Source organism: Podarcis vaucheri (genome assembly GCF_965113315.1).
Source record: "Podarcis vaucheri genome assembly, chromosome: 9".
Taxonomy (NCBI): Eukaryota; Metazoa; Chordata; class Lepidosauria; order Squamata; family Lacertidae; genus Podarcis; species Podarcis vaucheri.
Genome location: NC_138767.1, coordinates 55,491,486 through 55,501,528, shown reverse-complemented (window position 1 = coordinate 55,501,528; position 10,043 = coordinate 55,491,486). Strand labels below are relative to the sequence as shown.

At 48.4% G+C, this 10,043-nt stretch overlaps 1 protein-coding gene across 1 annotated transcript; it reads right to left on the bottom strand.

Moving 5' to 3' along the window:
• Positions 1-5,055: 5,055 nt before the first annotated feature.
• On the bottom strand, positions 5,056-9,781 carry GSX2 (GS homeobox 2). The gene is made up of 2 exons (XM_082238287.1): positions 8,772-9,781; positions 5,056-5,733 (listed from the first exon to the last, which is right to left on the bottom strand). Exons 1-2 carry the CDS (start codon positions 9,298-9,300, stop codon positions 5,396-5,398), a joined length of 867 nt encoding a protein of 288 aa, XP_082094413.1. The 5' UTR covers positions 9,301-9,781; the 3' UTR covers positions 5,056-5,395.
• Positions 9,782-10,043: the final 262 nt, after the last annotated feature.

Below are 10,043 nucleotides of genomic sequence, written 5' to 3'. Positions count from 1 at the left end.
CTGTCCTGGCAATTTTTGAAGATCTACAAATAAAATAGCCTATATTTGTTTAGTCGAGCAAGCTCCTCTTTAAAACAACAATAATAATCCAAAATCTAGGGGCAAACTCTGGCCAATGTAAAAATGTTTCATTTCAGGTCAATCCCAAACCAGTTAACATACTTGGATTTAAACCCATTTGTTCCCAGTGAAGTCAGAAAATTGGCTAGAATCTGTGGAATGAAGGTATTGAGGCACCATCTTTTGAGTTTTAGTGGATTGGGCTTTTCCCGCCCAGTCTTCCTAACCATATTTACTCTGGAGTCAAGCCCACTGAGTTGAATGAGACCTACTTCCTCCTAAGCCTGCGTAGAAATGCTTGCAGTAAAGTTTACCATTTGCAGATCTTCATTCCTATCTTTTGACCAAGCATTTTGCAACTCATAATTACATTCAGCTTGAACTTAAAAACTGTCTTCTGTTACTGGCTTGTTTTCATGTGCAGTTCATAATATAAACTGTGTGTGGAAAACCTATGACCAAGATGCTCAAGAGCAAGCCAAAGGGATACTTCCAAGTCCTACTGATGCCAAAGTGGGAGTTAATTAAGTTCTTAAATGTCTTCCATTAAAAATATGTGAGGGCAGAAAAGTGTTTGGTTGTGGCTGCCTGGTGCCAATTGTTATTTGAATATAAAACTATGGGTCATCAAATCCAATAGCTTTTTGGAGAGGAGGGGACCAGAATTCTAATCTCATTTAAAAAGGTAAAGGGACTCCTGACCATTAAGTCCAGTCGCGGACGACTCTGAGGTTGTGGCGCTCATCTTGCTTTACTGGCCGAGGGAGCCAGTGTACAGCTTCCTGGTCATGTGGCCAGCATGACTAAGCTGCTTCTGGTGAACCAGAGCAGAGCACGGAAACACTGTTTACCTTCCCGCTGGAGCGGTACCTATTTATCTACTTGTACTTTGACGTGCTTTCGAACTGCTAGGTTGGCAGGAGCAGGGACCGAGCAATGGGAGCTCATGCCATCGCGGGGATTTGAACTGCTGATCTTCCGATCGGCAAGCCCTAAGCTCTGTGGTTTAGACCACAGTGCCACCCGTGTCCCTTAATCTCATTTACTTCCAAGCAAATTCTATTGTCTTTAAACTTGAGGGTATTCAAGTGCAGAAGGGGTGAGGTACAAAGATTTTGTACCAGAATAAATTATCTTCACAAGAGAGGTGTTTGCATTAAAGGTAACCTCAAAGAACGAGCTCTTTAGTTGTATTTTTGTTTCCAGGAGGAAACTTCATAAAGTTTGTCCTTATACATGATGGTCTTTGGTGTCAATACACACACACACACACACACACACACACACACGCTGAACTGAATACTGGATCCCTGCTGGAGGAGCACACTTTACCCTGGGTATAATCACACCAAGACTCTGAATTTGGAAAATAAGAAAGTTAAGTTTATTTAATAACTGATAGGAAAGACCTATCTACCTAAGGTTGAGATACAAAGAGTCATGCTTGCTCTTTGTTCTCAGCAGGAGAAGCAAACAAATATGTGTTTTCTCCCATGGTACAGATGAAAGAAGAAGGAACAACTTGAAGAGTATCAGTCTAACACTTGAGGGAAGGTCAGCACAAATTAAATCAGTATTTTCCAACCTTTTGTGGGGTGTAAAACACAGAGCAATCAAATACAACATTTCTAGAGTGGACATTAAAATGGGATGTCTGGACCAGCCAGTCGGAACTTCCTGTTTCCTCCTGGGCTGGGATAAATTTACTCTACATGTGACCAGAGGTGAGCGTGCCCTCACCTGCTCAGGTAACCAAACAGCACAGGGGAGGCAGCCATCTCTCTTTCTGACTCCATTCCTCGAAGAAGCAACATCTCCTTAGCCTGAGATGCCCAGCCAAGGGAGGACAAAGGAACTATCTCCTTATGAGATAGATTCCAGGTGTGTATATTTTGTAAATTAAGTCTGCCTTCTGGGATCCATCTGTGAACAGAATGTGTGTGAGTAAACTATTTTATACTTTTATATAAGACTGTGTTGTGTCTATTCTTTTAAGAGGAAATAAAGGGGATTTACCAGGAAACTTATTTTAGAGGCTTTTGCCTGGCATAAGACGTTATCCGCTGTGAAAGTTTAAAAAAGGGGAATGTTACTCTGCTAAATTGTAGAACTTGTTAACACAAGTTGGGAAGGATATAATTAGACAATATATCCTCTCCTGCTTCCCTGAACATTCCCACATCTTTTTCTGACCATAGCCTTCTTTCAACCTTGTCTTCTTCCTGTGGCCCCACCATGGGCATTGGTGGGGGGGCAGGGGGCAGTAAAAATGAATAAAAATCAATACAAATCAGAGGTTCTGCCCCCCTAACGAAAGACTGGCTTTCTGTGGAATTCCAAGTGGCTTTTGGATTGGCAGCCCAAAGGCAAAATATAGGTGGAGGCGGAGAAGAGTGATGTCTATGCCATCAGCATTCGCGTGCTGCTCAAACTGGCAATTCACAAAAACTAGTTGGATAGTGTCCTATCCCAATCTTTGACTAAAGCTCCAGAAGCAGATCTGGTGAGACACTGAGGTCTTCTCAACTAGTGTCCCTGGTGATAGATAGAATGTAGGGAATGAGATGTTGGGAGAAGGTGAGGCCTATTTCCTTGACTTGGGTCAGCCACAAGCCTGGCTGGAAGCAAATGTGTGGCAAGCATATGCAATACAGGGGCTAAAAGCAAGGAACCTAATGTCTCAGCAGTGCGAGCCAGTACAGTTTCAGGCAGAGACAGTTTTCATCCCAAACCCATGGGCATTGATGAAACCCTTTAGCACCATTGTGTATGAAGCACTTTAGTTCTCCTCCTTCTCAGCCCATTCAATTTGGTCAGAATTTGTAAGAGAGTACAAAAGAAAAAGGAAATTAGATAGATTGGATAGCTTTAACAATGCAACATGACCTCATGCTATTCACAAGGCATGTTCTACTGGAACCAACCAATTGATTTTGGTTGGGGGTTGGGGGTTGGGTTGTTATCCTGAGGAGGAATTTAAGCAACTTGATTTTTGTGGAAACCCCAGGAGCACCTTGCACAGGTGATTTCCAGATGGAAACCCAAACCAGCCTTAGGCCACAATTGGCAATATAAACACTGGGCACTGCAGAGCTACCATGGCGCCTCTCATTTACAGTGCATTTGAAAATGCTTATAATTCTACACAATGCTTAGAGAGTCAGCTGAAAAGGTGGTGGGGCGAGGCAGAATTGGTCTGCTTAAGCTCCCAACAGCCTAGAATGAAGGTGGAGATTAGGATTGGGGCAGGGAATGCAACCTGTGTCCTGTATTGCTATATCCCGATACCAAACCTGAGTGGTTCCATCCCTATCAATTTGGGAGCAAAATCCTAAATAAAGCCATGGTTTTCTCTATAGCTGGTGGATTCTGTAAGTAGCCAGAAGATGTTAGATAGTATTCAGTGCTAGTCCCTACTCAGAGTAAACTCAGATGACTAACATACAGTTGTTAATTTCAATGAGTCTACTCTGAGTAACGCTTGGTTGAATACCACCCAGTAGTTTGTAATTTGAAAAGGAAATTGAAACATACATACACAACATTCTAGCCAGGAACTGTGAGCTTCCAGGACCTTCAAAATGGGGAAGAGCAGGTGAACAATGCAACGATTAGAAAAGGGAAACAGAGCTCAGGAAAGGGAATTGACCTGCTTATCCTGGAAGTAGCCTGGAAGTAGGGGTGAAGGTGGGGGATGTAGAAAAGAGGAGATGAAGTTCAACTCTCTTCAAATACCAAGATGACTAGGATGAGTAGAAAGCTTGAATTCTAAGTAGAATACTGCAAAATGTATAATGGAGGGCAATAATAGTTTCCCTTTATGGTACTGCCTGTGTCTGCTGCACAACTATACATTTCAAGTACAGAGAAATAGGGAAATTCTTATGTAGGTTGTCTCTTTCCAATGCATCCCTTAGCCATGTGGGATCAGGCTATAGAAAAGCAGCTCCCATATGGCTCTGACTGCTCACCTTAATGGACACAGGGAGAAGGGCAAGAGGAGACAGCTTGTTTGGTTGGCTATCATTCCTCAAGCTGCTTCATGCAACTGAAGAAAAACTTTTGCAAGGCTGCTTGCTTCATTCTCCATCAAGAGCAAAGGGAAACACCAGTTCTTTAAAGCAACAACACAACCCTGCAGTGGTAATTGGTGCCCCAACCCCACGCAGATCTGTGTATTCCGAGCTTCCACACAGCACATAAAATCAAGTGTGTGAGAATGTAGTAATTATCTCAGAATGAGAGGAGAAAAATTGCACTTCTTGTATTTTTTTAAAAAAATTAAAAAACCTTGCCACATTATACAGGAAGGAATTGAGTGAGAGGAAAGTGAAAAGGATACATTTTCCCCTTCAGAAACACATACACTGTCCACCCCCAATCCTGGAGAGGGACTCTGATTAGAAAGGCATGTACCATGAGTTTAGAAATACTATATGGCATTTTCATGGCATTTTGCATCTCCCTCTGACACTGTTCACAACCCTCACAAAAATACACAACATTTTACATGTAGTTTCCCCACTTGGGCCAAAGCTTTGCACATCTGATGAAGTAACCCACAGGAACTTATGCCATTATGCAATGGATACTGCTGCGACAGACTAAGATGGCTTGAATGGTCCCTTTCTCACTCTCCAGAAACAATTCCCCCTTGGCCTGTAAAGCAAGATGAGCGCCGCAACCCCAGAGTCATCCGTGACTGGACCTAACAGCTAGGGGTCCCTTTACCTTTCTATAGAAACAAAAAGCTTCAGGTTCAATGCTGGCAAAAGAGAGGGTGGGGAGGGGGGGAAATCCTTTAAAAAGTGAAAGCCACCGCACTTCTTGTCTGAACTCCTTTATTTAAATAAATATAAATATAAATTTAATATAAAACTATTCACATACAAAGGAGAGCACCGAACAACTATAATTCGGATTATTATTATTATTTTCCATTTCATATAAAGATCTGTACCAAAAAAAAGAGAGTCTCAGACAGTATTTTCCCCCCCAAATCCAGTTTCTAAACTTTTTCCCACAAACCCTGGAAGGAAGAAGGAACTGATATTTGTGGGGAGGAAGAAAGAGAAAAGGAGATTCTCCTCTCCCACCCCCTTAAGAGGGGAAGGCAGAACTGTGTGTTAACTGGGAGTGGAGGCCTTGCAGCTGTTTGTGTTACATTATAAATACCGTTTCAACTGAACGTTCATTTACATTCAACAAAATCTAGCACTAGGCCCGTGGACAGAGCCCTTGGGAGTCTGTTCTCCTTTGCAGAAGGCCCCGGGGCCGGCTCAACTTGGCTGCCTCTGCCTGCGATCGCCCGTCAAGAAGTCCAAGGGGAGCCTTTTCATAAAGGGGAGACCTTGTCTTCGTTAGCCGAGGCCGGCGAGAGCGACTCTTCGTCCTCGGACCTCGAGTAACGTCCCGGGTTGCCGGTGCAGCTGCAGCCGCCGTGCGGGTTCCTCTGGGTCCCTTTGCCTTCCTTCTTGTGCTTCACCCTCCGGTTCTGGAACCAGATCTTCACCTGCTTCTCGGACAGGTTGAGGTACGTGGCGATCTCGATCCTACGCAGCCGGGACAGGTACATGTTGGACGAGAACTCTCTCTCCAGCTCCAACAGCTGCGTGCTGGTGAAGGCCGTGCGCATCCGCTTGCCGTTCTGCAACTGGCTGGCATCCGAGCCTCCTGCGGCGGGGGGGGGGGGGGAGGTGGAGAACACACATACACAAAAAGACCCAGTTAGCAACCGACAGAAAGGAAATGCTAAAATGCTGGGCCTGAGCCCTGGAATATGTTTCCAAAACCCGGGCTGAGTCCTGGAATAAAGAAGCAAGTGGGAACACAGAGGGAGCCTTTCGCTTGGCCTTGAATAGCCACAAGTAGGGTGGCTCCCCCAGCAATCCACTGAGAATTTGGAGTCACTCGTTTTAGGAAAATGAAACACGAGGTCTTTAACTAGAAGCGCTGGGGGCACCGAACAGTGACTAGTTTGATCCCCCAAAAACAGGAGACATCAGAACATAATAATGTAAGAGCCCCTTTGGATCATACCAGAAGACCATCAAGACCAGCACCCGATTTTCCACAGTTGACTATGGGAAGCCTGCAAACTGCAGCAGTGCATGAGGAAAATACCCCCCCCCCCAATTTTTATACCATAGAGACTGGTGTTCATAGGCTTGGAGCCTCTGATCCTCGAATGGGCATAGGCAGCCATGAAGACCAGTAGCCACCGACAGAGCTGTCTTCCATGACTCAGTCTCATCCCCCTTTTCAAGCCATCTTAACCAAAGGTCATCACCACGTGGCAGCAAATTCCACAAATTTATCAGGCACCTGTGCAGAATGACCCTGTGATGGAAGGACAGTCCATCCATTCTGCTGGAAGGCTCAGAGTTCTAGCACTATGTGTGGTAATTTATTTCTGCCAAAGCAGCTAAACCAGGTGGAAGCCAATGTAGCCTTTCCTCTTCACCTTTGCCAGGTGAAACTGAAACTCCAGAAGCTTGCACACCCCGCAGTTGACTGATATCACGTTATTATTTTACTCTAAGGAAGTGTCAGGGGTTAAGGCTGCCTTTAAGCCACGCCTCTGGACTGGAAGTCCTCCTATCCTAATTTCTTCTTCTGAAAGTAGTAGTTACTCAATGGTAAGTAGTAACTATCTGCTCCAACTGTTCTTAAATGGAAATCAAATTGCTGCATTGCCCATAGCTGAGTACTGCTTTCAGCTGTTAGACTTCCTCTGGCTCGAAGCTTTCAGAGAGAAAAGCCTACTTCTTTTCGAGTCTCGCTAGCTGGAAATCAGGGGTTACAGTTCTACACCTCTTCAGTCCTTGCTTCGTTTTATCCGAGAGGGAAGAACTCTTTTATACCCTTCTCAGCAGCAGACCTTTACAGCATTTAAATTTTTTTTACACCGTTGACAAGCACTCGAGAAACAAAGTGTCTGCTCGAAGGAAAGGCGCGCACAGAAGGATACCTTTCAAACTCTTCATTCTAACTTCGGTATTACTGTATTAACTCCAGTTAGAAGGAACCGTTCAGAGGTTCCAGTTTATGCCTGCATTGATCCGGATCATCTATGCGGATTGCAGAAGCCAGTCCCAATGAGCTGCATGCACCTAAATTCTTCTCAAAGTAGCCCTGTGTCCTGATCCTGGATTGCAAGTGCAGACTGAGATTCTCAGAGCAGTCTTGTTGAACTCTGGTGCGCAGCTAAGATCAGAATAGGATCTTTCTCGAGCTACTGCCTCTTTTCATTGACTGGCTGCAAGCCTTGATTGGTTGAGGTTGCTAAGGATCGCAACGTGGGTCAGATCCATCCTTTACATCCGTGTCTCTGAGAAAGCTGTCCATTCTAAGACTGAATGTGCAGTTCGTATCCGTCGAGCCTATTGCTCCGAAAAAAGCACATTTCACTGAACTTAACGTTGGATCCGGTCTGAAGGTGTAAGCTCAGACTGGGATCCTCAAGCCAATGGGACTACTCGCGACATAATGGCTTGGGGTTTGCCGCTATTCTCAGAAGAAGAGATACACCCTGTAGCTTGATTCTGGTTCAGCCTGTGACATACACGCGCTCTGCTCCATTCAGAATCAAAGACACGCATCTGGCTCTCTTCGGGTCGCTCTGAGTCGGAGCCAGCCCGGCCTCTGCACCTGTTCTCTGCGAGCCACGCAGCTCCATCCTCGCATCTTTCTGACCACTTATCCTCAATTAAGTGCAATACCAATCCCCAAATTGCTTTCTGCGAGATAATCCCACTCACGTCAAATCTGGCCAGGAGGAAACGGAGGACTGCAGTCTACAGGGTGCGGAAATACTTTAGTGTCCTTCCTGCACCGCCGCCTCACAACATTACCTACAGTATCCAGATCTCACTTTAACAACTTCTCACCTTCGCGTCTAGGGAAGATGGAAAAAAGAAGCCCGCTAAACTAACGCGCCAGTCCTCGCACTTCTTAGCTTCTGAATTTCCCCACTGAAGGTCCCCTGGAGGGGAAGAGGTTTAGTGAGTTTAAGAGCCATGGGCTCTTGATGATGTGCTGATCCCCACGAAGTCAGGGGGGCGTTTAAGGAGGTCCTTGCTCTCCTTGGGAGTCGGAGGGGGCGAGGGTTGCCTTGGAAGGATTTGAGGATGCTTTGGGAAGTCAGTGGGGCTCACTCTTGGGAACGTCTGAGCTGCCAACACCGGCAGGGAGCGGAATCAAAGTCCCTTGTCGGAGTAGGCAAGTGACAGGACGACGGACGGTGCTGGAGCTGGTTTATGGCACAACCCCGTCGGAGCAAACGGAAAGACTCCAGAGAATCATAGAATTGTAGGCTTGGAAGGGATCCCGAGGGTCATCCATCCGAACCCCCTGCAATGCAGAAATCTTTTGCTCAACGTGGGGCTCGAACCTACGACCTTGAGAGCAAAGATCTCATGCTCTGCCGGCTGAACTGATTACAGCTCCTTCAGGTTGGGGGCTCACACAGGTGCAACCCCCAGAGGGGCCTCCTCTCCCCGCTTAACTCTTTCGGCACCAACCGGTGCGAACACGATCCGGAGCCACTCCGAAACGAAGGGCTGCAGAAGGACCGCCTTTGGACTCTGCCTTACCTGGAGAGCCAACCTGTTACTGGACCTGTCCCAGCTATCCTTGCAACCACCCCGCTGCCCCCTGGATCCCCACCTCCCAGTCCCCCAAAGGCGGGACGCGGCGGAGGAAGCTCCTACCCATGCCGAGGCAGTGGAATCGCCGGGGGTCGCTCATGCTGTAGGCGGCCGCTGCGCAGACAGGTGGGTGGCCCAGGGCGTGCGCTGCTGCCACTGCTGCGGCCGCCGCGGAGGCCACCGAGCCGGCTTGCTGCTGCTGCTGCTGCGGGGCTGGCTGCTGCTGGGCATGGCTCAGGCGGGGGCAATACTGGCCCTCGCCGGCCGCAGCGGGAGGGAAGTGGCCCTTGAGGAGCGGGATGGCGGCAGCGGCGCCCGCTCCTCCTCCTCCTCCTCCGGCTCCTCCTGCCGCGCCCGCCCGGGAAGAGGCGTGCAGGTGCGAGCTGACACACAGCGGGCACACGCAGAAAGCGCCGCTCTTGCGCGACGGGCACGCCGGCCCGCCCGCCACCGACATGACCAGCGGCGACGGCACGCCCAGCGGGATGAGGAAGTCCTGCCCGGGGGGCGGGTGGTGGTGATCCGGCAACGAGGGAGCCGGCCGAGCCGGGTCCTTGATGATGAGCGAATCCACATAGAACGAGCGAGACATGGCTGAGGATCGGAGGCGCGCGGGCGGGCTGGCTGTGACTCCCGGTGGCGCTCTCTGGCTCTGTGCGCTCTCGTCGTGCGCTCTGCGGAGCCGGTCCTCCTGGGGCCGAGTCGCCTCTGCAAAAGCCCCTGGGCGAGCCCGGAAGGTGCTTAAGTCTGAGAGCTGAACAAAGGGGGGCTCTGGAGAGGGCTGGTCTTTAAAAAAAGCAAACCACCATCAACCAACCCCCCTTTCCTTCTCTCTAGACCTCCCCTGGATCTCTCCCCCGCCCCCTCTACTGCGGGTGTGGGGATTTATAGCAACTATTTAACACGTGATGCCTGGAAATCGACGCGCATCTGAGGCTCCTCGGGCTTCCTATTTGGGAGCCCTTTCAGGGGAGAAGCTCTCCCCCTTCCACCGCCTGGGGGGGGGGAAGAAGGCAGAGAAAGGAGGGGAGCTTGCTTGGCAAGAAGCGGGTGTGCGTTTCCTTCATTTCATAGGGACTCCAGAGCTGCCGGCTATTCTTCTTCTTCGTCCCCCTCCATCACCAGATTCAGTCGACAGGCAAAAACAGCAAGTGCTTGGGCGCAGGTTACAAGTTTCCAGTTCGCAGCCCTAAAAAAAAAAAAGTCCGATTACCTCTGCGTCTTGGTGGGCCAACTTTGTTTCAACACAACAACCGTTATCTCGCGTATAGGACCCAGCATTACATCCGTTTGGTTCCCATTTTCACTCGTCCTTCGTCTTCCATTCTCGTTTTG

Bases quoted from the DNA above. Each gene is read 5' to 3' on its own strand.
- GSX2 (XM_082238287.1), bottom strand. From the start codon at position 9,300: ATGTCTCGCTCGTTCTATGTGGATTCGCTCATCATCAAGGACCCGGCT. The intron at 5,734-8,771 runs GTAGGAGCTTCC...CCCCCGCCGCAG, and splicing joins ATTCCACTGCCTCGGCATGG to GAGGCTCGGATGCCAGCCAG.